The 27563-nt window shown below is 40.1% G+C and overlaps 2 protein-coding genes across 4 annotated transcripts in view; one reads left to right on the forward strand and one right to left on the reverse strand.

Annotated features, from left to right (window-relative positions):
• The window catches only part of SNX25 (sorting nexin 25), an 81345-nt gene extending 64247 nt beyond the window's left edge, over positions 1–17098 (forward strand). The window contains exons 10-19 of one of the 2 annotated variants that reach the window (XM_062631761.1): positions 371–526; positions 2386–2517; positions 6164–6304; positions 6783–6896; positions 7384–7548; positions 10851–10968; positions 12135–12201; positions 13762–13943; positions 15182–15282; positions 16093–17098. In XM_062631761.1, coding sequence (XP_062487745.1) covers positions 371–526; positions 2386–2517; positions 6164–6304; positions 6783–6896; positions 7384–7548; positions 10851–10968; positions 12135–12201; positions 13762–13943; positions 15182–15282; positions 16093–16167 — 1251 coding nt within the window. In that variant the 3' untranslated portion in view covers positions 16168–17098. Of the gene's footprint in view, positions 1–370; positions 527–2385; positions 2518–6163; positions 6305–6782; positions 6897–7383; positions 7549–10850; positions 10969–12134; positions 12202–12767; positions 13146–13761; positions 13944–15181; positions 15283–16092 lie in introns of those variants that run through there. The other variant, XM_062631825.1, reaches the window with a different exon arrangement.
• Positions 17099–18182: 1084 nt separating this feature from the next.
• LRP2BP (LRP2 binding protein) lies at positions 18183–27498 on the reverse strand. Of its 2 annotated transcripts, none has more exons than XM_062632341.1 (8): positions 27293–27498; positions 26852–26964; positions 25943–26056; positions 24285–24427; positions 24102–24207; positions 23172–23395; positions 19990–20155; positions 18183–18315 (listed from the first exon to the last, which is right to left on the reverse strand). In XM_062632341.1, exons 1-8 carry the CDS (start codon positions 27354–27356, stop codon positions 18250–18252), a joined length of 996 nt encoding a protein of 331 aa, XP_062488325.1. In that variant the 5' UTR covers positions 27357–27498; the 3' UTR covers positions 18183–18249. The 2 variants fall into 2 exon arrangements, with proteins under 2 accessions (XP_062488325.1, XP_062488234.1); XM_062632250.1 differs by having other exon boundaries at positions 26852–26967.
• Positions 27499–27563: the final 65 nt, after the last annotated feature.

Below are 27563 nucleotides of genomic sequence, written 5' to 3' on the forward strand. Positions count from 1 at the left end.
TTTTCTGGCTCTGAATATTGATCATGACTACTAAGCTGTTGTTGCTTTTAAAATAAACTTTGATTCTTCCTCTTATTTACACTAAAGCCTTAGCTTGAAGGTCATTTTACACAGTTTGTAAGAGTTGCCAAAGAGCTGTGGTCTAAGTGGTAATAAAGCTTTGTTGGTTCCGGGTTTTGGTTGGTTGTTTTTTTTAACAGACTTACATTTCATGTGGGATCTAATGGTTGGAATATCCGTTAGAATCTGCTATACCTATGTTTTTATCTATATCAAGAAGTGGTCATACACATAAAATGTTTGTGGAGCAAACAGTAATTGTCTCTTTTTTCATATTAATGATGCAGTTACTCCCATTTCCTATTCCTAGAACCAAGGTTGTGAAGAAACTACTGAAGAATGCAGCACAAGAATTAATGAACAGGCCAGTTATGCTGTAAATAAACTTCGCCAGCTAAATGACAAGCTTGAGTATAAGAAACAGGCTCTAAATTCATTATGTAATTCACCCAAACCTGACAAAAAGGTAAGTACCTTTAGTGTCTTCAGTCTTTTAATGTTATGTACGTGTTAGTGTAATATCCAGTTATCCCAGTCTTTTTTTGGACAGGTCAGATTGCTATTTCAACCAGCTGGTTAGAGACAGTGAAATCAGAGCTTAATTTATTTTACCATTTCTTTTTTGAAAGCTATTCTAAGTAAAATTGCAAGTATGATTTAGCGGCTTTGTTTGTCATAGAATAATGATCATTTTCCGAGAGGTCTTGCTGCTGTGTTGATGTCAAATAGTATTTCCTCCTTACATCCTGACCCATGTGTATTTGTGTAATTCTTTATGGCAGCCTGTTTGTCCCTCCTGCATGCACAGCACTGCAGCTGAGGGATGTGCTGGTTAACTTCCGCTCCCTCTGCTGGCCTTGATGTAGCAGCACAATTTCATAATCTATAGCTGTGTCTGGCTTGCTCAAATAAAGGGCATCCCCCCCCCCCCCCCAGCCTATAAAAGTGAATGATTTCCTTTATAAGGAGTTAGGAGAAATCTTCAGGGCACACTTTCATCAGTCTAAAAATTCTGAGGGATATATAACTGTCTGTCTGGTCTTGGATTAAAAAAAGTATATCTTTTTCTCTTGGCAAAGTGCAACAGTTAAGTAATCTAAGAACTTAGGCAGGAGCAAGTGATTTGCATTTGGCTTAGGCCAACTCATTTGCATTGCTACTGAGGATGATACTGCAGGACTGTTGTTCAGATGCAGCAGCTGGGCCAAACTTTTGAGGTGTAATGAGGTTGGTTGCAAATGGTCGACGGTGGGTGAGATGAACAAGTAGCCAAGGTGTCTCCCCAAAATGCCTTCATCCTAGGAATGGCAAAAATGTATGTGGGCATTAGTCATTGCTCAGGGCCTGGGTTCAGAGTGAGTGCTGAGATGCTGGTCCAAATAGAGGTTGACACCACATTCATTCTCTGCTGGCATATCTGCTTTCCCACTAAGAGAAAGATGTGGACAATAACATTTGAGGCCACCATGGTTAGCTTCATTCCCTCTGTCCTTTCCACATCTCTCTGCTGCAGACAAGTGGAAATGTGTCCACAGCTGTTCTGCAGCATTCTTCTGTGTGTGTGTCCTCAGCTGGCAGAGGATACCCTTTATTTGTCATCCAACTGCTACTGTTCAGAGTGGTGATAGCACAGATGTGTTCTTTACCCCCCAATGCGTGTGTTGCTGCAGTAGCATTTACCTGTGGAGCTTTTAAATAGATACTTGGGGTGGTCACTGTTGAGAGCACCTTATCACAGGTACATTATTTTTTCTCCTTTGGATGTAAAAGTAAAATCTGTCTTGATGAGAACATCTTTTTAAATGTGCTCTTTCCACAATAAGTCCTTTCCTTTCCAAAACTAAACTGAACTAAGTGGTAACTTCCTGAATGATTGTTAACATAGCAAAGGTTCTAGAAATTAAATCTATTCCCAGGTTCTGTGGTCACATCATGTATATCTGAAAATGGTAAGGAGGAGGTCGTCAGTAATGTGTATTTGAGTAATTGGATTTTCAAGTTTGTATACAACATACAATGTGTAATATATGGGTGTAATATATAATCCTATCTAAAGCGTATTTTATGCTGATAGTGAGGTACTAGCATGTCCTTCTAATTCATTTGTATTTTAGTGTCAGGGTTGACCTTTAAGATTATTGTGTATTCTACGAGTTTATAAGAGGCATCATAGATTCTCTCATAACTTTTTTCCCATCCAAATTATTCATTCTCTCCTTGCTTTTGTGCCTTTTCTCCTTTCTGAATAGTGTCCCTAAAGACACAACTAGGCACGTTGCAGAAGCTGCTTCTTACCAATTGTAATCAACAAACTTTCCTCCACAGATTGTTTCTAAGCTGAAGGATGAAATTACTCTCATGGAGAGAGAGCACAGTGACCTTCAGCTGCACATTGCAAGAACAGACTGGTGGTGTGAGAATCTTGGCTTGTGGAAAGCCTTCATTGTCTCAGGCGAGGTATGGGGGTGTTTATGAGTTCTTATCTTCTGGGCCAGTTCAAACTTGCATGAAGAGAAGAATAAAAACCTGTGTATACTTTCCTTTTACCTTTGTGTACACTGTGTATACTTTGTATTTACTTGGGGGGGAAACCCATATCTTTTCTGAGCTTCACCTCTGTTTCCCCAGAGACGACTACAGTGCACATACAGCATTTCTATTCCTCAGACACTGTTGTTGTAATGGAGTTATAAAAATACCTATGTGTATATGAACTGGTTTTGGCATTGGGCAAATTGCTATCTTAGGGACATTGTTTTTTTATGAGAACTGTCTCTTGTTATATTACCATGCCATGATTCACACTTGGGTGCAGTTGTGTCTCTGCTGTGTCTAAAAGATACAGTACTTATATGTTTTGTGTCTTACTATGTTTAACAGCAGAAGAGGTTCAGTGAACTAGAATACCCAGAAAGAATGGTGGTTGTTAGTGTGTGTTTCTGGGGGTTGATTTTTTTTTGGTCTTGTTCTGCTCTTCTGTTTGGGCACAGGCAAACAAATTGCTTGGTAATCAGCAGTGAATAACCTGAACGACTCACAGGTGTAAATTGCTAAGGAAGGGGGCTGAGAAGGGGCTGAGGAGGAGACTTGTGGAATTTCCATCCTAGGGGCTAATTCTAAGAGCCCTTGCAATGCTAGGAGATGATCAGGGCTGAGACTGTCACAGGACCTTTGGACTTGGAAAACCAAACCAAAGAACAAATGTTAAGTTTATGCGCATGAAGAATCAGAGCTGGAAGAGGGTTGGGATTTTTCTCAGAAAGGACTGAGGTTTTAGAAGAGCAGTGAAGTCTCATGGCATAGCATGGAAGGTTCAGTGTTTGGCAGGATCTGTGTGCTTTGTCTCCCACCTGTTGGAGCACCTTTTGGCTGGAAGGAGTAGGTATGCTGGTGGCTTGTCAGATGTGCGGTTTGTCTTGAGTGGGCTGCAGGTGTGAAAAAGGCAAATGCAGCCCTTGAATACATCAGGAGAGGAGTTTCTATATGAGATGATGAAGTGTTAGAGTTGTTCTGCAGGTCATTGCCTTCAAGAAGGGTGGATTTGAATGGACTGAATGAGGAACTTCTCCCATGAGAAGTGATTGTGAAAGCACTTTAATTTGCTTAGCTGAGCAAAAGGGAGAGTAGGGTTGTCTGTAGAAACACACTGATAACGTTAAACATAAGGAAGGAGTGAGGAGTTGTTGGAACAAATGAGAAACTGAAAGGAAGCTTCCTGTGACCAGGATGAGGGTCTAGAGTAGACTTGTAGTGTAGCAGGGATGGAAAAGAAATTGTGACACAAGTTTGAATTCATTCATGTTAGTGGTTGTATGAGATGGTGCCTGTTACAGCAAAGGACTCTATCTCCTGACTTAGACAACACCTCCTAACATCCCATTTTTCTGTTTTCCAGTTGACTCACTAATCTGGAAAAACAAATGCACAAGTACTTCAGTTGGTTGAAAAGTATGCATTCTTACGATCCTGTAGACTTTCAGGTATCTATATGAGGGTATTTGAAGGAAGTTGTAATGTGTCTTCATTTAGTAATTAGAATTAAAATGATTTTGAATGTGGATCCTAACTTGAAAGCAGACTCTGTGGGCCTGCAAAGGATACTTGAAAGGGACTCTTCATCAGGGACTGTAGTGATAGGACAAGGGGTAATGGGTTTAAACTTAAACAGGGGAAGTTCAGGTTAGATATAAGGAAGAAGTTCTTTACTGTGAAGGTGGTGAGGCAGTGGAATGGGCTGCCCAAAGAAGTGGAAAATGCTCCATCCCTGGCAGTGTTCAAGGCCGTGTTGGATGGGGCCTTGAGCAACCTGGTCTAGTGTGAGGTATCTCTGCCCATGGGATGATCTTAGGTGATCTTTAGGTCCTTTCCAACCCTTACCATTCTGTGGTTAAGTACTAAGTCCTCCCATTTTGAGAATGTGCTTCCAAGAGGGATGACTTCCTGCTGACTATTACAGTTCAGATACACTACACACATGCAAATCCCCATGCTGTGGATGAATGTGTAACGGAGGATGATATGGATGGCTTAAATCGGCATTTTCAGCACCGCTCTCCCAGTTTCCATAAGCATCTGCCAGGAGGTGTTTGTGAGTCATCTACAAACACAAACCCAGTCTAGCTCAGGGGTAGGTATACGCAGCAGGGACTGTCCCAGAGATCTGGGTCCCTTTGTGCCAGGCCTCCCTGACCTACATTTTGGAAATCATTCAAGCATCTCTATCTGCAGTAGTCTGGCAGGAAAAAGGCAGTTCCCCAAATAGCTGTGCTGGGAATCAGGCACATTTTCACATGTTCAAGCTGATGCTTTGCATTCTGCCTGGGTGCTGCTGCAGGTTTTATAGCAGAGAGATGTGAAACCTGGGCCACAGATCAGGTTTCCCAGTGATCCATGTGCAGCTTTAGGAGTGCATCTCGGGGAATATTCTTCATGTGCAGCTCTCAACAGCCTAAAAATTTAAACACAGGTTTTAGCTGTGTGTCTCCTACAGCGGTAATGATATAGCTGCTCGGCAAATTATCTATCACTAGCATTAAGTGTTATCAGACTTCTACAGGCTTCTCAGAAAATGTTATATGAATTTTAAAGTTTATTCTTATCCCGATTGGATTATTTAAATATTCTTTAAGAAAAAAAAAACCCAAAAAGCTTAAAAATTACTACCTTCCTCATAAAGATTATGCAAGAGTGGGATTTTATAATTACATTGCTGTTATTTGCATGTATATTAAGACAAGCATTTGACAGTTTGTCTTGGCCAAAAAAAATGGATTTATTTCCATTTATTAATTGCTGTTCATAATCTATTTATCTGTCTCCTTAAAACAGGTAAACAAAAATCTGTTACCATTAGGGCATAAGGATGAAGTCCCAGGTGGCTCATCAAACTAAGGAATAATGTGATCACGCTGCTGCTGTTGTCTCAAGAAAAATCGTTTAACAACTTTGCAGTAGTTTTCCCATTTACACAGCGTGGTTAATTGCTCCTCCTTCCTCTGGCGGTTGTACAGCTCGATTCATTAGTAGTTTTGTGAAGTTGTGAGCCCTTCAGAAATAAACACTGCCTGGATATCATGCTGTGTACATGCAGAATAGCCCAAGTGAGCAGAGAAATTGCTTGAGACAGCACCAACTGCTGCAAGGCCCAGCTGCAGAGCTGCTGTGTCTGGCGTGTGGGTGAGCCTGAGTGTGAACATGGGGAAAGAAGTGGGAAATAAGGGAGAACACTCAGAAAAATGCAGATGGGAGAGCTGGAGTCTTGGTGAGCAATCAGAATGCTATGTGGTACGCATCTTAACTGAAATAATACATGCACCTGTTTGAAAAAGACATGTCAGGGAGATTTAATTGCTGATGGACAGCACTGCCAAGCTGTATGTGAAGTGTAATAGCGGTTAGCTGGAGGACTCATTCAGGACTGACACAGCATTTTGCGTCAAGTTTAGTTCATTAAGGGGGTATAGCTCCATGTGTCACCTTCAAACCGCAAGAGAAGCGTGGGGCTGATGATGACTGAATTTGCAAGCCATTCATCTGGCAGCCCAAATGTTCCACTATTTGCTTTCAGAGTAGCATACCTTACTGTTGGTTTCTTCCCCACAAGGTTTTGGAAGAGAATGGAGAACAAGTGCCCTGTTACTCTGTCATGGTGAGTTTACAAGATGTTGGCGGAGCTGAAACTAAGAACTGGACTGTTCCCAGGAAGCTCAATGAGTTTCAGAACATACACCGGAAACTCAGTGAGGTACGGGTCTCGGTTAGGGGAGGGAGAAGATGCAGGTTGCTAAAATTTGTCAGAATGATGCTTGGAGAGGGGAAAACCAGATAAAAAATTCATGCTGCCAGTTTTTATGCCAGCCTTTAAGCTTTTAGATCTTGTTTTCCGTGCATGTTTCTGGCCTCTGCAAGATGCTTATAAAACTTGATTATTTTTTTCCCTTGATAATGAATGTTTTACTGAACTAACCCAATGTCAAAATGGTGTATGATCTGCACTGTCATACATGAGCCTCTTTCAAAACTAGATTTTGTCTCTAGCTTCCAGAGAGGTACTAGAAATGGCAGCTTATGGGGACAGAGAAGGTTTCCTTTTACAGTGCTTTAACCTTTCTGTCTGCTAAGGGGTAGATAATAGTGGTGGTGTGAAGGGAAGTGGTGTCAGTCCATAATAGGTAACAAAAGGTATTTTTCATGTTAAGTGAGGCCTCCTTTCTCCTCTACAGTGCTTTCCATCATTAAAGAAAGTTCAGTTGCCTTCTCTCAGCAAGCTGCCCTTCAAATCCATAGACCAGAAATTCATGGAGAAATCCAAGAACCAGCTTAACAATTTTCTGCAGGTGAGAAAACAAAGACAAAACCAACAGATCTAAGTGGGAGAGTTGAGTGGCTGTTATCTCTCTATTGCTGAAATAGAACAAATAGGTTAGATGTAAGGTTTGATGATATATGTGTCAAAGTTGTCCAAAATGCCTGAATTCGAGATGAGTTTGGCTGATAGTAATCATTCCTCTAGTGGTAAGTTAATTTAAACTTTGATTAAGTAAGAAACAGTAGATAATGAATCCTGTAAAGCACTTCACAACAAATTCCTTACAAATTAGAACTTTAAAAAGAAAGTTGTAAGAAAAAACTTTTAATCTTACTAGTTCTAATACTATAAAACTAGCTTCTTAAAGTACCTTTGTAAGACATGAGTTGGTTTTTATTTCACTCTGCCTCTGAGACATGTTATAATCAGTTTTATTGGATGGCCTGACATTTTTTGTTCCTTAGTACACCAATTAAACAGTTCTTGTTGTTTCTGTCATTATTTTTCTTCCCTAGAAATTGCTCTCTGATGAAAGACTCTGCCAGAGTGAAGCACTTTACGCCTTCTTGAGCCCTTCCCCAGAGCACCTCAAAGTTATTGATGTGCAAGGAAAGAAGTCGTCTTTTTCACTCTCCTCATTTCTAGAACGACTTCCTGGTGATTTGTTTTCTCATCAGGAGGTAAGTGGTAAAAAAGTAATCTTCCCAAATTTAATTACTTATCCAAAGCAAGCAGGGAGAGCCATTAATATAATGCATTTGAATGGCAGGTGGTATTGGAAGGCATTTCCAAAGGTCATTTTTAATTTACTGTAAGTGAACAAGGAGTCAGAAATAAGAGCTGTCTGTGAATTCTAAAGGTGTTTGTTAATGAAATGTTTCCTGCCCTTTGATAAAGATACGTATATAGGCAAATGTGTAACCTGCCACAAATAAACAAATTTCAGTCCATTTGGGTTTGTTTATTATTTTTTATAGCAGAATTTCCCACTTTTTGCGCTCTCAACATGCATATTTCAGAGGGTTTTTGACAGGTAAAAGTAATTCTCTTGGGAAGCTCTCTTTGTGAGGAACAGCTGTGTGTCCTTCATTTCTGGAGAGCTGAAGCAAAGCTAGTTGTGACAAAAAAATGAAGGCAAATGGTGCAGGCTTACAGGGAGAATTTGCCAATACAGGCGGGAGCCCATGTGGGCAAACCACTTTGAGAATTTGGTACTAAGCTATAATAAACTATTGTTTCTCAAAACACAATGAAGAATAGGTGAGTGACTAAAATAGCTCATTGACTAAAATTGCCCATAATTTCATAGCTGTCTGTTGTTCGTCTGATGGATAGAAAATGCACTGTGGTGTAAGAATTTATACTTCTCATTGCATTTTCTAAATGATAGGGGATTTGCTGAACAGAAAAATAGAGCAGGGACCTTGGAGAGAACATTGGGTTTACCTTCCTGCTCCAAGCAGGCTGAACTGTGCTAGGACAATTCTTGGCATGTGTTTGTCTAACGTGCTATTAAACCTCTGATAACCAATGTTCTCAGCTGTTTTCATGGTTAGAAACCTTTTATTACTTCCTAACATAAATGTCCATTCTGTAGCCAGCCAGCTCTTGTAGTGTCTGCAGCAAACACCCAACAGTTTGGGTTAGGATCCTCTCAGTTATCAGGATTTACTACTTTCCTTTTGTCTTTTATGCTTTTGTTTCTGTGACTGAGCAGCCTCAATTTCTCCTAGTTTTTGTTAGGTTATGTTTTATTTAGTTCTTATGGTTCTGCTCTAGACTTACCTGATTATTCATATTTTTCTTAGAAATGTGGGGACTAAAGTTTGAAACACAATGTTCCCACTAGGTTTTCCTTTTCCCATGTATGAAAATATTTATCTGTATGTGTATATATATATATCACATGAACAATGTTTGTGCTTAAACATCATGGTATTACACTTGCCTTTTCGGCAGCAGTGTGGCCCTGTGATCATTTTCTGTAGTAGTATCAATATCAGTTGTTTTATTTACTGCGTTTACGTAGTGAATTATTGGTGCTTTGCATCTGTCTTCGTCAAACTGCACCCTGTGGGCTTAACGGCAAATTCAGTAAGCTTATTTTCTATTCTGTTGCTCAAGTGCTTAATGACAATATGGGATTATGTCTACTATGAAAAATTAAATAAAACATAATTTCTTGAATAATAAAAATAGAAAAGGGCTCAGAAGCCTGTTGACCAGAGGAAAATAGTGAGCAGGACTGGAGTTTGCTCTAGACTGTGTCCCTGGAGAAAATCTGTTCAGCATCAGTGAATATGTGTGCTTGTGGGCTAAGATGGGTAATGATTTGTGATTTCCTTGTGTGGCATTCCTGGTCAGTATGGTGTGGCTGTTTGTTCCATGCCCTCAGTCATAGCTTAGCCTAATATTAGCAGAAAGCTTTAAAAGCTGGGAACTCATCAAGTTGTTTAACAGGGGAGCCTGTGAACACTTAATAGTGCACTTCACTGCTGTGAGGTGTTTTCCTTTGGTTCCTGGTTATGAGGAGAGAAGCAGCATCTCAAGGGATGCCAGAGAAAATGCCAGATGTGACTCAGGAAGTCACAGGATGTGACTTGGGAAGGGTACAGAATATGTAAGGTTGGAATATGCAACACTATGGCCACTATGTATAGGCCACTGTGCAGTGCCATGCCTGGAGAAGATTCAGGAACTGGAAATATACCCAAAGTTGATGATGGACTTTAAATGGGATTTGGAGGGTGTGAGGGAGGAGTAAGACAAACTGATGACCAGCTGAGATGCTGTAGGATACTCTGTATCGCAGGGTTCAGATGACAGGCAAGGGATGGCTGAAAGATTGTGGCCTTAAGGCCAAGAAAGAAAGACACCAAAATAGTGCAGGAGAAAAAAAAGGTAGTATTAGATAATAGAATGATAAGGAAGAAAGGAAGAGATGAGGAATTTCTTTGAAAACCAGGCTGAAGAAAGAAGATCTGTCTGCACACCATTCTGACCATTCCTGGTGCATAACACCAACCTCAGTGGGGCAGGTCTACCTCACTGCAGCTTTGCTCTAAGCATAGGCAGGCAAGGGGAGATCCAGGAAAGCAAAGGGATGTGCTGGCTGGCATGGGTAATGGTAGGTGGTGTAGTCCTGATGCTGAACCAGATCTTTGTTACACTGGGAAACAACCTGCTGTCTGCTCTTCATTCTTGAATAAATGGTTCTGCCCAAACTGAGGTGGTTCAATACATTCTCCTGTGAGTCTGTTCTGATTAACTCTGCTCCCTTTGGGACGCTGAGCTTGGGTATCCTCAGTGATAACGGCCCTGTTTGCCACATCCTGCCACCAGCAGAGATGTTGGCTTTAATGCTCTTTCTTGAGAGGGCTGGCCATGCTCCTTCCCCAGAGCAAGGCAATACTACTCAGCTCTTGTGAGACCCCACTTGGAGTAATGTGGGTGGTTCTGGTGTCCTCAACATACAAAGACCATGGAGCTGTTGGAGCAAGTCCAGAGGAGGGTCATGAGTATCATCAGGGGCCTGGAGCACCTCCTGTTTGAAGACAGGCTGAGAAAGTTGGGGCTGTTCAGCCTGGAGAAGAGAAGGTTGTGTGGAGATGTCATAGAAGCCTTCCAGTGTCTGAAGGGGGCCTAACAAGGATGCTGGAGAGGGACTCTTCGTTAGGGACCGTAGTGATAGGACAAGGGGTAATGGGTTAAACAGGGGAAGTTCAGGTTAGGTATAAGGAAGAAGTTCTTTACTATAAGGGTGGTGAGGCACTAGAACAGGTTGCCCAAAGAAGTGGTAAATGCTCCATCCCTGGCAGTGTTCAAGGCCAGGTTGGACAGAGCCTTGGGTGACATGGTTTAGTGTGAGGTGTCCCTGCCCATAGTAGGGGTATTGGAACTAGATGATCTTAAGGTCCTTTCCAACCCTAACTATTCTATGATTCTATAAGGATGGAAAGCTGTATATATTGTGTCTCCCTAGGAAGAAACAGAAGAGGATAGTGACCTGTCGGACTACGGAGAGGAGGTGGATGGGAAAAGGGACTCTCTTGCTGAACCATGTTTCATGCTGATTGGAGAGATTTTTGAACTGCGAGGAAGTAAGCTGCAAGCCTGCTTATTTGCCAGTGGAATCTGTTGGCCAAGAAATCTGGGGGACTTTGTAATTGGGATTTTTCTGCTGTTTCAATAAGCGGAAATGTTCTTGCAATCTGCATTGCCAGTTTGCTTGGAACAGAGCTCTTCTTCAGTAGTTCGTGACTTCAGAGCTTTTATTCAAAAATGAAATTCCGAAATAACATGGTGGTAAAAATGTAATTAGTAGGGGAAAGCATTTGAATTCAGTATTCTTAAGCTTTTAATTAAACAAAGGTAGAAAACCCCAGTAAAATGCAGCAGCGTGTTCTCTGTAAATAGGCTGCATGTTAGAATGCATGAATTATGAGGAAGGAAAGATGACTTTATTACAGAACATATCACTGACAAAGCAACATAATTTTAATGTCCATTTGAAGTGTATTATGTGTGCCTTTTAGTTCTACAATTTATATAATGGAAAAGATGCCACACATAACTGAATGAGAGTAATGAATAAAACTATTTTTGTCTCTATTTGAATGTGCAGCTACACTTGACACCCTATAAAATTATTTACAGGGTGACTATTATGAAATGCAGCACCTTCCAAAAATGACAGATGTATCTTCCAAATATAGACTTTCTTGTGCTGATGGTGAACTGCTTTGAAAGAAAGACTAACCACTAATTACAAGGAAGCACTTCCATTTGTTTCCTTTATTTGTAATGAAAAGCTAAATGCTTGGTTTATTTGAGTGAAGATGTTTTCAGAATTTTAATGGTGCTGCTGTGTGTACATTAGACAAGCAGGTGTGGAAAGGGTGTGAATTTTGAAAGGCTTTCTGGGGGGGATTTTAGTAGAAAAAGGTGTTTTGGTAGTTGTACAGCTCAATAAACTTGAAATACTCTTAAAGTTTGCAATACAAGCTACAAAGGCCAGATACATAAATAGATGTGTTTATGTAATCTGCAAGACTTAAAAAGCATATAGCAAACAGTACAGGGAAAGCAGTCAAGAAAAATAAGACCCATGAACAGTTAGTGAAATCTTTGAAAGGATTGTAACAGATGTTTATTGTAGGGGTGGGTTGGTGGGTTTTGGGTGTGAGGGAGTTTTGAACATGATCGTGGGTACCCTGATGTTACTAATCTCTTGGTCTTTATTTTCTGTCATTTTTCATTGTTTCAGTGTTCAAGTGGGTCAGAAAAACATTGATTGCACTAGTACAAGTCACTTTTGGAAGAACTATCAACAAGTGAGTAGCTGTTAATTCAGCTGAACCCACATCATTGTTCTATGAAAAAAAAGCTGAGAGCAGAATTGTTAAAAGAGAAACAAAATTGGGACATTCTGCTGTATATGGCTATCTGCATTTGTTTTCTACAGCTCAGCTGAAAAATACATTATGTCAATTAGAGAAGACACAGATACATGAACTAGATTCTTCCTTATTTTTAACCCTATGTAGGACTTTGCTTTTGGAAAAACACATGTCATGGGAGACACGTGTGGAAAGTGACTTCCCTCTTTTTAGTGAGGCAGCCTTGCATTTATATATATATAAATTAAAAGACTTGGCTCTACTGCTTTTCTGAATGTCCTGGCTCTAAATGGCTTTTATTAGTTTTTGCTTTATCTTACAGTCCCATGAAGATTTTTACTACATCTGGTAAAAAAAAATAGGATTCTGTTTCAAGTACTTTCTTTCAAATCAAATACTCGTTTCTCAAAAGTGACTGAAATAATGTTTACACATGATGCGAGCCATTAATTTATAACACGAAACCTGTACATGTGTAACAGTGATGTGTTTTCATGAAGGTATTTTTCTGTATCATTTGAAGACATAACTGCCAAGTGAGGCCTGGACGAGGCTATGAAGTAAGCATGCGTGTCTGTACACACCTTTCATGTGGGAACTTATGTCATTGGTCAGAAAAAGTTTGTCAGAGTATTCTCCCAGCAGAACAGGCTGCTCCTTTGTGACTGAATTTGCACATGACAGCATGGCTTTTAAAACCTCTCACACGTGATGTAGTAGTAAATTGGAGTGGCCTCTGGCAGTAGCCATTCACTGAGTTTTAAATCATTCAGTTCATTTTTTCATACCCTGCTGATGACTAGTATGAAAGACATCTGAGAAAGGACAAAGAGAGAGAATGTGTGTGAGCACAGCATGCATGCAGAGTTCCTGTATAGCCTTGTACATGTTTGTTGAGTTTTTACGTTTATTGATCTTAAGGCATTTGGCTGTACTCTGGCCCAGCCTGGAGCCTATATACCTCAGACTCTTTGTGCTGAAGGCTACAAGTGAGTGCCTGCAGCTACAGGAGGAGGCTGGTATCTCCGTTTGTAGTCCCCTCTCTGACGTGCTGTTGCTGTGAGGGAACTTCCTGTGCTTTTATCAAAACTTCATCTGTTTTTATCCCACCAGGCATGGTGGGATAAATCTAGCATGCATTTAGTTTGGAGTTTACCACAATTAATTAATTTTTATGTCTTTTCCCAGTGGAGCTTTCGTAGGGCCCATTTCTGAAATACAGTTTCAGTGTAGTAATTTGTAATGTATGTAGTAATTTGTAGTCTGTGTTTGTGGATTACATTGAAATGTAGCCTTCTCCACATCTCAGTCGGGTATCTGGAGTGACCTAGATCCTAGAGAACCCAGAGCTGAATCTAAGTTGCTGTGATGCAGGTGAAATCATAATTTGGGGTAACTATGTGAAAATGAGCATCACTTTCACTACTTTCAGGAATAAAAGAATAAATCTGCCTAAAACATGAAAGATATAGTCCTTTCTGTACTTCTCCACAGGCAAATCCGTGACACTGTACATTGGATTTTCAGTGAACCAATGCTTGTTTACTACATTGGTGTGTTTCGAGATGCTTTTTGGCCAAATGGCAAGTTAGCTCCACCACCAAGAGCCAAGAGCGATGAACAAAAGCGAGAGACAAAACAGAGAGCACAGCAAAAACTACTTGAAAACATTCCAGGTGAGATCGCTTTCATTCTGCTTAATCGTGAGTTTAATAACCAGTTAGGAAACAAAACTACTGCTAGTAATGATAAAGGAAATAACAAGGGGTGAGAATATAAAAAAGGGGGGGAATAGATGGAGAATCAATAAACACAAGTGATTCACAATACAGTTGCTCACCACCCGCCAACCTATACCCGGCCTGACCCAAGCAGCAATCTGGGCCTTCTAGGTAACTCCCCCAGTTTATACACTGGCCATGATGCGCAGCTGCATGGAATAATACCCCTTTGGCTACTTTGGGTCATGTGTCCTGTCTCTGCTTCCTCCTGGCTTCCTGTGCCCCTCCTCACTGGCAGAGCATGAGAGACTGAAAAGTCCTTGATCAGAGCAAGTGCTACTGAGAAACAACTGAAACATCAGGGTGTTATCAGCGTTGTTCTCAGACTAAAGTCAAAAACACAGCACTGCACCAGCTACTAGGAAGGAGAAAAATAACTGCTACAGCTGAACCCAAGATACTCGCCTCCAGCTGAACAGAATGTACTTTAATGAGCTGTTTTATGGCTGAGATGTCTCAGACACCCCTTCCATTAGTGGGCTTTTACTGCGAAAACAGCAGCGGGCATGCATGCAAAGTATTTGTCATTTACTCTCTCTGTTAGATACTCACCTACTTAACCTAGCACAGGCTTCTATAGCTGGTTTGTGGTTCTGTTCTGTTGTTTCTGAGTTTGGAGAGATGTGTCAGGAGACAGCTGAATGTCCCTTAAATTAATGAAGCACTGGATCACTATTGTCTAATCCAAATTATAAGTAATCGACTTACCTGTGGGAAGTATTTTCTGTGACTATTAAGAGGCAATCTGAATCTGTTTTAACTGTTGCGGTAATTCTGTCTTTGTGGCTGAAGGTATATTTAAGTGAATGATTTAATAATGTATGAAATTAGACTTGACCTGAGAGGTGAACTGTCTAAAGGGCATTCTATATATCATGTTAAAACACTAAAAATGTTGTAATTGAGATGCATACACCCTTATTAAACTTCGGTAACTTGAGATTGAGTGTTTTTGACCTGATCTAACACACCTATGTTGTTAAAAGGTTGGTGAATGGGGGCTATGTATCTTGTAACCATGGGCCATGAATGTGCAGTGGTTTTATTTCCTCTCCTTTGTGGGTGGTACAGTTAGCTGGAGGTTTTGCCTAGCATGACTGAAACACTGCAAGCTAAATTAATATTTGTTGCAGATACTCTGCAGAGTCTTGTTGGACAACAAAATGCTCGCCATGGTGTAGTGAAAGTGTTCAATGCATTGCAAGAAAGGAAGGCAAACAAGCATCTACTCTATGTGAGTAACCAGAAAAATAGCCTTTTAACTTTATACTCCTGTTAATTGCTGAGCTCTGCTCACTCTGTATTAGAGCACGGGGTGTGTGTTTTTGCAGAAATTTGTTCTGTGTGCAAGTAATGTTTTTGGTTATTAAAGTCAGAAGAAATGTACTTGGTTACCTCATGTGACTCATTTTGAATAACAAGAAGCTGTTTAAGTTTAAAAACAAGTATTGCCTTTGTCTAAGAGAGATCCTCTACCACATCCATCTTGCCTGACTTCATGAGGTATAAACTAATCTCTTCATATAGTTGAGGAAAATAGACACCTTGGAGAATCATAAGGAAGGAAAGTTCCAGGTTTGGCTCACAGTTAGGATATGACAGGCCTCCTTTGTTGCTGGTTGGGACTGACTGGAGTATGCAGCTGGACCCAAGTGTACTACCACCTTTTCCCTCAGTCTTTTCTGGCTCATTTGCTGCTGCAGCTGGTAACATCCTTGGCATGCTCAGGCAGCGCATGCCCTGGTGCTTCCTGATGGAGCTGCTGCAGCTTTGACACAACATCACCAGTTTATGCAGGGTGGGAAATCCTCATCTGAATGAAGGCAGCTGTCCCTGTGGCACTTGCCCTCTTTTAGCCTTAAGGCATTTCCTGTGTTATCTGCAGCCCTCACACTAACTTTAGGCTGAAAGAAATGAAATTGCATGAGTGATAAGTAGTGACCCTTCATGCTTTTCTTATCTGTGCTGCTCTGAACATGACAGAAAGGAAGGAGAAATTCTCATTTGGCACCTGTACTTACCTGAACTCATTTCTGTTTTTCAGGTTTTGCTGGAACTGCTGCTAACTGAACTGTGTCCTGAGCTAAGAGCTCATTTAGAGCAGCTTAATGTCACTTAGGTTTGAATCTGCACAACTGGATCACTAGAGAAATGTCTATGTCCAATAATAGACATGAAACTTATTTTCCTCTATTCCATAGAGGGCTGAGGACTATGATTATTTTTAGCGTTTTTCTTTCTTCTTGAGTTTTTTGTGAAGTAAACAGACTTGAAAAGATCTGATGCTGTAGTAGGGTAGACAAGACAATGCTGTATAGTTGCCAATTTTTATTTAAATGGTTCTATTTGACTACTCTTCTGTTCGAAATATAGATTGAAAAATAAATGTTCATATAAGGTGAAAGAAACCAGAAAATATTTTAAACATTTATGAAAAGAAATTTTGCTTATAGTGGTAAACTAATGAATGTTGTACAGTTCTAATCTCCTCACCGAGGATTTGAGCATTCCTTTTTTTCTTGTGTATTGAAAAAGCCTTGTCGTGCAATACTACATGTAAAGCTATTGTGAAAATTTTACCAATTTTCTTTTTACCAAAGATTTTCTGTAGTTTGAAGCATTTGTAAGCAATAAATCACTCAGCTGGATTGCAGTACTTGGTAACGAGGCTGTACTGACAACTAATGAATGAGTTTGACAGCACTGGTTTCATAAGGAGTATCTGCGTCACTTCGAAGTCTGTGTCAAAAATGTGTTGTAAACTGGTATGTCCTAACAGGATGCCTGTGTTAAATGTTAGTTCAGAGATTAGTGCTTATGAATTGCTTCTATGAATGATTAAGTCAACATTTAATTAAACCATTCTAATAACTTCCCTGATATTACTCAGGGCTGTTATATTCAAATACCCCAATTTCAAACAACCTTCAACTCAACCTTATTTTATACAAGGAAAGAAAATGATGTCTTCAGTGTTTTTTTTAATTTATGTAAAGATATGCAAATAATATCTTAATGCACATCTAAATAATTAAACCTCATCAAAAATTCCTAGGCGACACTCATTATTTTACATTCAGTACAATTGTGCTCGTAGAAAAACTCCTTGCAGTTAAGACTGGCTAAGGTACGTAAGATCCGTGGTATATTTAAATCAGTCTTTTTAGTAACATCTGTCTTTCTGTTCCAGCAGTTTCAGGACAGTTTTCAAGTCATGCATGGCACAATCCCAAGAAGCAAGACAAATTCTGCACATATAAAGTTTTACAAGTAAATAGGTATTTAGAAACGAGCAATCAGTAAAATTTACTAGTGGATGATCAAAGTATGTTTTGATAAGAGATTCAGCACAACGTTGCTTGGGTGTACACACTCCCAGCCAGGTTTTCAGCTAATACTACCAGAGGCAACTTAAATGAAGTATGAAAGGTTGAGGAGAACAGGCCTTGTTCAGAGGACATATACTGAATATTTCCATGCTAACATTTTTTATCTGTAGTTCTGGAAGTATTATTTTCTAGTTTTAGAAGCTGATGTGTTCGGGAGCAGGGAGGGAGAAAGGGGAAAAGTGAGCGAGCAGCTTCACGGTTCTGAGTTACTGGCTGGGCTTAAACCACATGGTTTGAACTGTGTTAGGCCTTTCCAACTTGAAACCTCTGCAGTCTAAGAATAAAATGTGTTAAGATACAAGTAGATCTAGGTGCATTAGAAAAGCGTGTGAAAGAAAGTCTGCACAGAACAAAGGTAAGATTTAAAAATGGCTGTGACCTGTGAACGGGCTGAATGTGAAAAGTGGACGAGTTTGGGTTCACGCTTTTCATAGTATTAAAATTGAATGTTTAAATATTAAAAATGCAGTAAAGGGAACAACCATTTTTATTTGGTTTTGGTTTGATTCACATGCTTTATGGCAGTATGACATGAAGAAAACACAGGACATCTGCCCCAGTAAAATGTCCTTAATAAACCGTAAGTCTTCGATAGAATTTTTAAGTCTGCCTTTGCCTCATCTCAGTTAGAGTGTGAGCTTTTTACTTTGTCTGTGTTTTTAGATATAAAAGAGTCAGTAGATTGCTTTAAATAGTAATTTCTCTGAAGTTGGAAAGCAAGCAGTAAGTGATGAACACTCTGTAATTGCTTCAGATTAAAGATGGTTTATTGTGGTAGTACATTCATATACCAGTCACAGCTAAAGGAAATGCTAAATTTTCCCAAGATTAGCTGCCAGTTCAAGGTCAGCAGCAACATCAGGATCCAGAAGACACGCCTTTGAAAACAAAGAACAGGCAGTTCTAGTTTATGGCTAAAGTAAAATTGTATGTTGTCAATATCAATATAACACTAATAAGGTCTTTATCTCAGATAATTACAACAAAAGTTAACCAACTCGTTAAAAAGAGTTAGTATGCTACTCAGCTTTAAATCCCTTTTTCTAAAGAAAAAAAATGAGTATTTGTTGATATGGCATGTGCTGCCACCACAGTCAAAACCCTAAATCTGCTCACAGGCAGGATCAGTTTACTTCACTTGCATCCCTTTTTTTCAGTATCCCCTGGAATGCCCATCTTCTCTTTCTTGCCTTTCAGAACTGACAGGGTCTTAGAAGGTAGGCCAAAACCACAGCTGAGCAGTTAATTAAAAAAGCAAACAAGATTTTGATTTTAAGTGGGTCTAACTGTACAGTTAACACAAGAATTATTTTCCATACAAAAGAAACTGAACACACCTACAAGTCTTTTACTTGTTCTGAAGTTACTGCTTCAGGTAGCTTCCTTGTTTATTTTCCATTACTTCTGTTGTTGAGTGGAGATGCATGCCACAAAGCAAGAGAAATCATCTCTCTTTATACTAAGAAGGCAGCAGCCTTCCTGTATCAGGCTCAGATGTACAGGTAGTGAATGATGAGTGAAAGTCCCTAACACTTACTTGGACTGCTGCCTACAGCATTTTTAACACCAGTTTATATTCCTTTTCCATTCTTCTCCTCATCCTATCCTCTGTAACACTTTTCACAGCAGAATAAAATGTTTAAAAAGTATGCATTCAGAGGACCACCTCTTCTCTGCTAAATCTGTTGTATCAGTGGCTTCCCTGAGTAAGGAGCCACAAAAATTATTACTTGATAATTTATCATTTACATAACTCTCCGTTTATTTGGATTGCACCAAGCTGGACATGAAGTACTCTACTTGCTGAAACAAATGGTCTCTACATGAACAGAAAGCATATAATCTTTCTGAAGCACAGATCCAATCTTGCTACACTTCCTTCCAGTTGGCGTAATCATCTTGCCCTGACTGTACCTTTAGCTATCACTGATATTATCTAGTAGATTCACCTTCTAGAAGCCGCTGTTGATCTTCTTCAAGCAAGACATTTTACTTCAACTTTAGAATTTTCAAACAATGTGACCTATTTTTGCCCCTGTGTGTCAGTAACAGTAGATCTTCAGGTATTGTTAAAATATAAACATAAAACCAAGTATGACAGCCAGGTATGATCGACTTCAGCACTGTTAATGATGGTTGTAATTGTTAGAGAATCTAAAGTAGAGAAAAACTTAGGGTTTTCCAGTTTGAGGGAATGACAGAGACATCAATTTGGGATAAGATTATTCAAATGGTTTAGCTAATCTATCTTGCAAGATACCAAGCTCTTTGCTGTGGTAGTTTCCACAGATGTTTTTTTGACGTTTACCATAATGCAATATTTGCTTAAGCAAGTGGGCAGACAGCATCCTTTCAGACTGTTTTTAGTAGATTTTGATATAATTTTATAACTCTTCATTTTCTTGCACGATTTTTTTTTTTTTAACATGATGTTGGAGTCTTTAACCAAACAAGTTTAAAGACTGAAACCCAAGGTATCACTCAATTTCATGAGACATAAACTAGTCTTTCCAGACACATTTAAAGACTTAAAAAAAACTTTCCCAACTTACCCTAGAATAGTGTTTTGAAGCAGCAGCTTGATCTTGCTGTACCCCTAGGCCAAGCTGGAGGCATCTACCCAAGTAGAAAGCAGCCATGGCAACCCCCTTGGCAACATATGCGGGAAGACAGTCGGTTATCTTTGCTAGCGTATTGATGTCATCATGGTCTGTAATTCTGCTGTGGAATTTACAGCGTTAGCTTAGATAATGCTACCTCAAGCAATAATTGAAGTAAACCATATATGACTTGACACCACCTCCTTTCCATCATTATCCAAAATAAGCTGAATTGTATATTTATTCAGCAACCTAATGAGGATTCTTCAGTATCTGAAATTAGTCTTATTCGAATATTGTTACATTAAAGCAAAAACAAGTACATACCTTCTGCAGTCACTTCCACTATAGTTATGCTACTTAGAAAAGGCAGCGTACTTTAATTTTTCCTAACAAAATACTTTATGGAAAAAAATGTATGTTTCTGGAGGAACAGCAGAGCTTTCCAATTCATTTGAGCAACCTTATCTAGTTGGAAGGTGTCCCTGCCCACAGCAGGGGGGTTGGAACTAGATGATCTGTAAAGGGCCAACCCAAACCATTCCATGATTCCGTGATTGTAAAATTCCAAGTTCAAAAGCGTAGTAACCTGAAGATCTTGGTCATACCTGACAGACTCAGATTGTAAAACCCACTCCTGACAACCACTTACAACTGTTTCAGCTCAGTTACTTTATTCTGCATCTCTGCTTACTGTTGCCTTATTTTCAACATGTTGTTTTTTACCAAGAACCATTTCAAGAATCAGAGGGACGAAGTGAACGTTGTTTTCACTGGCAGGCTATGATCACCTGTTGTTGCTGTAGTACTAGGTACAACATTTCAAAGTGGGAATTGATATTTTTCCTAGCTGTTGTCTTAAAACAGAGCCCCCCCAAGCCCTGTATCCTTTCCAGACACAGAGTAATTATATGCTTGACAGAAGAAAAAGAAGTGCAAGTCATTTGAATTTATAACTATTCCCTATAAATCAGTGTATGAAAGATTGTTATGAACTAGCCCTCTGCCAAGTCAGTGCCTATTAAATCATTTGATTGTTCAGAGCAGTATTCTCCCACTTAATTTGGTCCCATTAACAAATGCAGCAACAAAATAGGAAAAAAGACAAAAAAAACCACAAAACCAACAACCTCAATGACTTATTAGCAAAACCATTCAACTAAAATAGTGGTAACTTACTGCCTCTTTTATCTTTCTGATATATAGCATTTTTTACTTCTCCAAAAGATACACAACAGGATGCTGATGCAAATAACAATACCCAGTTAAGTCAGGCGAAAAATTCTAGTTCAGCACGGTTGACTTCATACCATAGCAATGGGTAAGTAGAAGTGTACAGGATAACAAAATTGTTATTTAAAGTGAAATACTAGTAGCTAATCTAGTCTCACAATATTAGGAAATGCTATACTGTACATAATCACATAACGCTTGGATGTTTGTACATAACAAAGGTGTACTTGTTTGTATGTAACAAACCATGTAGTTGGTATGAACACAGACAAATCTTAGCAGAAAAGGTATTGATACAACTGATTGAACTGCTGAGATTTTTGCCACAAGGCTAACTGCAGTCTCAGGTAAGTGGAACTGTTTCAAATATGGTGTCAGTATCTCTTGGTTCAGAAATGGGCACTTCTGGCTGTAGTATCAGATTTCATTGCTATTTTCTGCAATTACAGTTGCAGCTGATGAAATGCGCTGTTCACTTGCCTGGATAACGTACCATTCAGCATTGGCTGAAAGGGATGCATTCCAAGAGAGACATGCTAGACTATACTGAATAGCTGTTAGTCTCCTTGCAGTGCAAAAGGAGACAAAAACAGACCTGCTGCTATGAATGGCATGTACAGGATGCAGCTTCTGTAAGATCAATATTGGGCCCAACACTTGTTCAATGGCTTCGTAAGTGATCTGGAAGATGGCATCAAGTGTACCCAAATGGAGTTTGCTGATGATACCAAACTAAGTGGGAAGTGTACACTTGGGAAGAGAGAGCCACCCCATAGGCTGACCTGACTAGGCTGGAAGAGTGGGCTAACAAAAACTTTATGAAGTTCAACAAGGACAAGTGTAAGGTCTTGCACCTGGAAAACATAATACAGGAGTGCAGCACAGGCTGGGATCTACCTAGCTGGGTAGCAGCTTTTTGAGAAGGGACCTGGGGGTCCTTGTGGACAAGCTCAATATATGTGAACAGTGTGCAGCTGCTGGCAAAGCCAATAGGATGATGGGTTACATCAACACGGGCATCAACATCAGAGACAGGTCATCATCCCACTCTGCTCGAGGCTTGTCAGGCCACACCTGGAATACTGTATTTAGTTTTGGTCCCTGCTATATGAGATGCAGACAGGCTGGAGAGGGTCCAGAGAAGGACCATAAAGATTATCAGAGTACTGGGAAGCCTGCTGTTATGAGGAAAGGCTGAGAGAGCTGGCTTTGTTCAGCCTTGAGAAAAGAAGGCTCAGAGGAGACCTTACCACCACATTCCAGCATTTAAAGTCTGGCTACAAATAAGACAGAGACTCCCTTTTTACAAGGAGTCACATGAAAAAGATGAAAGGTAATGGTTGCAAGTTAATTCTGGGGAGATTCCAACTGGATATAAAAGGAAAATTTTGCACAAGAACAATCAGCCATTGGAATAATCTCCCCAGGGAAGTGGTGGATTCTTCAACACTGAAAACATTTAAGATTCAGCTGGATAGTGTGCTGGGACATATAGTCTAGGTCATGCCTTGCCTAGAAAAGCTGGACCAGATGATTCTTGAGGTCCCTTCCAACCTGGGGTTCTATAATGGTAGGGATTTAAAAGGGAGTAGTGAAGCCTAGAGATTGTGGACTGAGGAGACATGGAAAGCAGGGTTGCATGTGGGCTTCTGCTTGGTCTACTTAAGATTCTAGCTCAAGGCTGTTTTGCTTCACAGGATCAGAAAGAAAAGTGGTGGGAACCTTACAGTATTAATTTTGTCACTCAGTTGCTATTCCCTCTTCTACATGAGGTTTTGCAGTTCATTATCTCAAACATCTCCTGAGTTTGAGAGACAAGAGCATGAACTTATTAATCATTTTAATCTGAGCACTGTGGTCTTACATAAAGAATCATCATAAAAAATCAAAATTATTTTCACCTTTTGGCTACTGCAGCAGCTGTTGAGTAAAATTTTCTATTGTAATAGTATTCTACAAGATGACCTTGAGCATAGATGTTGCCACGCTGTGCTGCTTCTCTCAAACACTCCAAAGCAGCCTTAGTGTTTTGACCTATACCTTGTCCATAGAGATACATAACACCGAGTGCTCCCTGTGATTCCAGACTTCCATTGCCACATGCTTCTGAATGCCAGAAAAAGGCCTAAAGAAGAGGCACAAAGTTGGAGTACACATTTACTTTAGCTACTTTGTTCCATAGCGTTTACATAAACACTCTTATATCAACCATCCTGTAAGAAATGCTTGCACATAAAAGAAAGCAGAATCCTTGTAAGGCTTTAAAACCTGCTTCATTTATCATCAGTGACTTCTTGATTTCTGAAGGTGACCAAAGCTGACAAAACTCAAATCCATTCTATTCCAATACCAGTTCTCCCTGTTACTCCCAGTAAAAAAAAAAAACACCACCAAAACACATTGGCCAGCAGTGTCAAATTAGTCAAAATGAGTGATTCTGGCCATCTGTTCATACAGACTCAGATAATAATGCCTAGCAGTACTTAAAATACAGCTTTCAGAGACAAATATATTATAGAATCACAGAATAGTTAGGGTTGGAAAGGACCTTAAGATCATCTAGTTCTAACCCCCTGCCATGGGCAGGGACACCTCACATTAAACCATGTCACCCAAGGCTCTGTCCAGCCTGGTCTTGAACACCACAAGGGATGGAGCATTCACAGCTTCCCTGGGCAGCCCATTCCAGTGCCTCACCGCCCTCACAGTAATGAACTTCTTCCTTATATCCAATCTGAACTTCCCCTGTTTAAGTTTGAACCTGTTAATCTTTCTGCAAAGTCAAGATTAACTGGGACTCATGAAACTCAAAAGGTACAAGTGGCCTTTACCTTCTTCAGGTCTTTTTGAGCTGACATAGAATAAAACATTCCTAAAGTACTCTGGGCCTTTATGCTTGCTTTTGGATTTCCATGGTCTGCAGCAAAAAGCCACAACCTAAGAAAATGGGGACAAAGAAAGTTCAAGTAACACAGCATCTTAGATTGGTCAGGAAAATTACTGACTGCCATTACCTTTCAGCTTCTTCAGTTGACTGCTTGACACCACATCCTTCATAATATGCTCTGCCAAGATTGTATGCAGCTGCAAACTTCAAGCGTCTTGCTTTTGGGGAATCAGAGTAGAGTATTTTCTTCATGTATTCCACTCCCCTCTCCTAAAAATTGAGACATTTTGGTTACTACATTCAGACTCTGAAGAGCATGAGAAAAAGAACCTGACAATCCACTATGTTCTGCAAAAGAGGTAAGTTTTCCACACTGAAGAAAGGCTGAGGCATATTGGTAGGACAGTCTGGAGAACAGTGTCAGCAAAGCAGAACTGATCTTTGGTTACTAGGCAGCCCCTAGATTTTTGGCTGTCATGTATTTTTAATGTGAAACATTTCCTTATAAAAGTTCATCTAATACTATACTCCTCTTCATTGATAAAAATTTTCTGAGAAATACTCTTACACTTACATAAATGAATGTCACATCCTAAACATGCTACTTTTTCAATACTGATCTTCTGTAAACTTTCTCATATTGCATAATGTATCTGAAGTCATAAAACAACCTTAACAGAAGGCAAAGCGGTAACACTAATACACTCTCAAGTCCCTCCATTAAAAATGCCTTAAATTCATTATGGACAAAAAAATGATAATGTTAAATAAGCATAAGGAGAACAAACATTGCGTATGAGCAGATGTATGGTGTATCATCCAGGGACCTCAAAAGTATTTTGGAAACAAGATTTATGCTTTTAGGATTTAGCATGGACACCCTGTTTAAATGCACTGGAGACAGTCCTTTGCAAAAGGTTCCTCTCTTACTCACCTCTCTCATACTGAAATACACAAAAAAGAAATAAACTTTTCTGACATGTTTATTTGCAAACAAACCTATGTGGTAATTATGCAGGCATACAGCATACAGAACAAATGAACCACCTCTAAAAAAACAGCAGAATAATTTCTGTTCCGCTGACAATCCTCTAAGCACAAGAATCTGATCTGTTAATATGCTGTTTATTTTTTCCCCTCCCATCTTGTTACATACCCTTTCTTTCACCCTATTTGTATTCTCTCCTCCGACCACTCTTTTAAGTCATGTTCTCCAATAAATTACCTCTCTTCTTATGGCAGCAATTCATTCATCTTCCTTTTCTGAAATGTGACTCTTCAATTTGAATTCTTCGAATTCTTGAAAATGTAATTCTTTCTCTAATTTTAAAATATTACTACCAGCCACTGGCAGAAGCTTAATCTTCTTTAGTATCCATGTTAAGAGACTAGAAAGTACCTTAAAAAACATCTTTGTGCAAAACTATATAGTTGTTTGATTTCCATTTTTATACCTTTTCATCTATATACACTGCTTATTAATAAGTAACGAATAGCAATTTTAAAACAGCTTCCACACAGCACAAACTTTTAAAATTCATAATTGAAAATACAAATTACTGTGTTTTTTTCAAATGAACCTATTTTATTACAGCTATTTTTGAGAACTACTTCAGAACCCTCTATCTTTTAATGATGCTTTTTAAACACCTGTACTTCTTGAAACTAATTGTAAATCAAAGACCTGCTTATTTTAGACTAAATAATCAAGCTTATAAAGAAGGTCTTAGTAATCATCAGCTAATATTAAAAGGAAAGTAAAAATCATACAGCTATATTACTTACAGGGGCTTCTGTAGTGCCTAGTCCATCATAATGCATTACACCAAACTGATACATTGCTTGAAAATCTACATCCTTGATTTTTTCAAATTGTATTAATGCTTCTTCATACAACCCCTGGGAAAGACAGAACAGTACAAAGGGTACATATGGCTGCCTCACTCTGATATATGCTCTCTTGCAGTTTTTCAACTTGGCACATTTCCCTCATGAACAAAGAACAAAAATTTGCATAGAACAACTACAGAAGTTGTAAAAATCAGAAACAGAGTAAGTCAACAACCACAAGAAAGCTGGATAGGGTGGAAGCACTCAGGACTTCCAAACAAGTAGTGGTATGCAAACATCATCTCTGAAACCAAAAGACAGTGTGACCATCTTTATCCTTCCCCCAAATGCCATCTTTTTCGTTCAAGGAGGAAAATGTCTAATCCAGATGCCCTGCCCCGTCTATCTGACTTCCCTTAAGTGAGATATTCTTATACCTCGAGGGTTTATAAGAATCTGCTTTTACATCTCAACAGAGGGTTGGTTATACAAAGACTAAACTCAAAACTGGCAGTTAGGTAAGGGAGAGCAATGATCAAAAGCTGTGTCTGGGGTCAGGGACCAGAACCACGTAACTGAAAACAGCAGGTGGTGGTTAGCTAGTCAGCTGGCCAAAAACCAGCTCAGCTTGGAAGTTAGCTGTAGGGACAGGCTGCTGCTTCTTTACCTGATCCTTGGGAGCCACCACTAGATGCCTGGGGACCGTGCAGGAAAAACTTACGTGGGGGAACACCTGGTGCTTTTTGTGGGAAAAAAAACCAGGCACAGGCATCTCTTTTAGTTTAAGGTTTTCTCTCTTTTACCACTGAAATTGTATTAAAAAATTGTCAGCTTTATAGTATTTCCTTAGAAGGACACCACAACCTCTTCGTAGTACAGCTGTCCTCTCAAAAACCATGCCACAGGATCTCCGCTTGCCATTCTCTTCACCAACAGCTCCTCAGCTTTTGCAAATAAAGCAGCATGGTTGCAGTTCTCTGCTTAAAAATTGACAAACATTACGGTTATTTTCCCAAAACAGACAGAACAGCATCGATAAGCACACTAAAGGTCTGAAGCTGGTGCGGTCCCCTTCTGTTTGCATCTTTTAAAGGACCAAGATGAAAGGGCTATTTCATTAAAGGGATAAAGTTCGGTGAGGACCTTGTGAAGGTTCAGTTTGCTGTGGAATTGCTTAAAAGCAAATCTGAACTAGAGAGGTCACTTCACATCACGAAATGCCTTACCGCGCCTGCTGGGACGCAGCGGGGCTGAGGGACTCGGCAGGCCCAGCTGAGGGGGCAGCCCCGAGGGCCGGGTCCGTACCTGATGCCTCAGGGGCGAGCTGGGTGCTGTAGGCCAGCGGTAGCCGCTCGCTGCGCAGCTTCATCCCGCCCCGGCGGGAGGCCGAGGGCAACGGGGTGGCGAGCCTCCAAGTGGGCGGGAAGCCGAGCCCGCCAGCCGCGCCGGGTGACGGCAGGCCGGGAGAGCGGCCGCGGCCCTCGCTGGTGTCGGGCTGCGCGAGCCGCCGGCGGCGGGGAGCGGCGGAGCGCCTAGAGGCAGCCGGCGGCGGCGGGCTGATGTCGGTTGGCTAAGG

Source organism: Pezoporus occidentalis, unplaced genomic scaffold (assembly GCF_034315485.1).
Source record: "Pezoporus occidentalis ecotype Australia unplaced genomic scaffold, CSIRO_AGI_Poc_V1 ctg1, whole genome shotgun sequence".
NCBI lineage: Eukaryota > Metazoa > Chordata > Aves > Psittaciformes > Psittacidae > Pezoporus > Pezoporus occidentalis.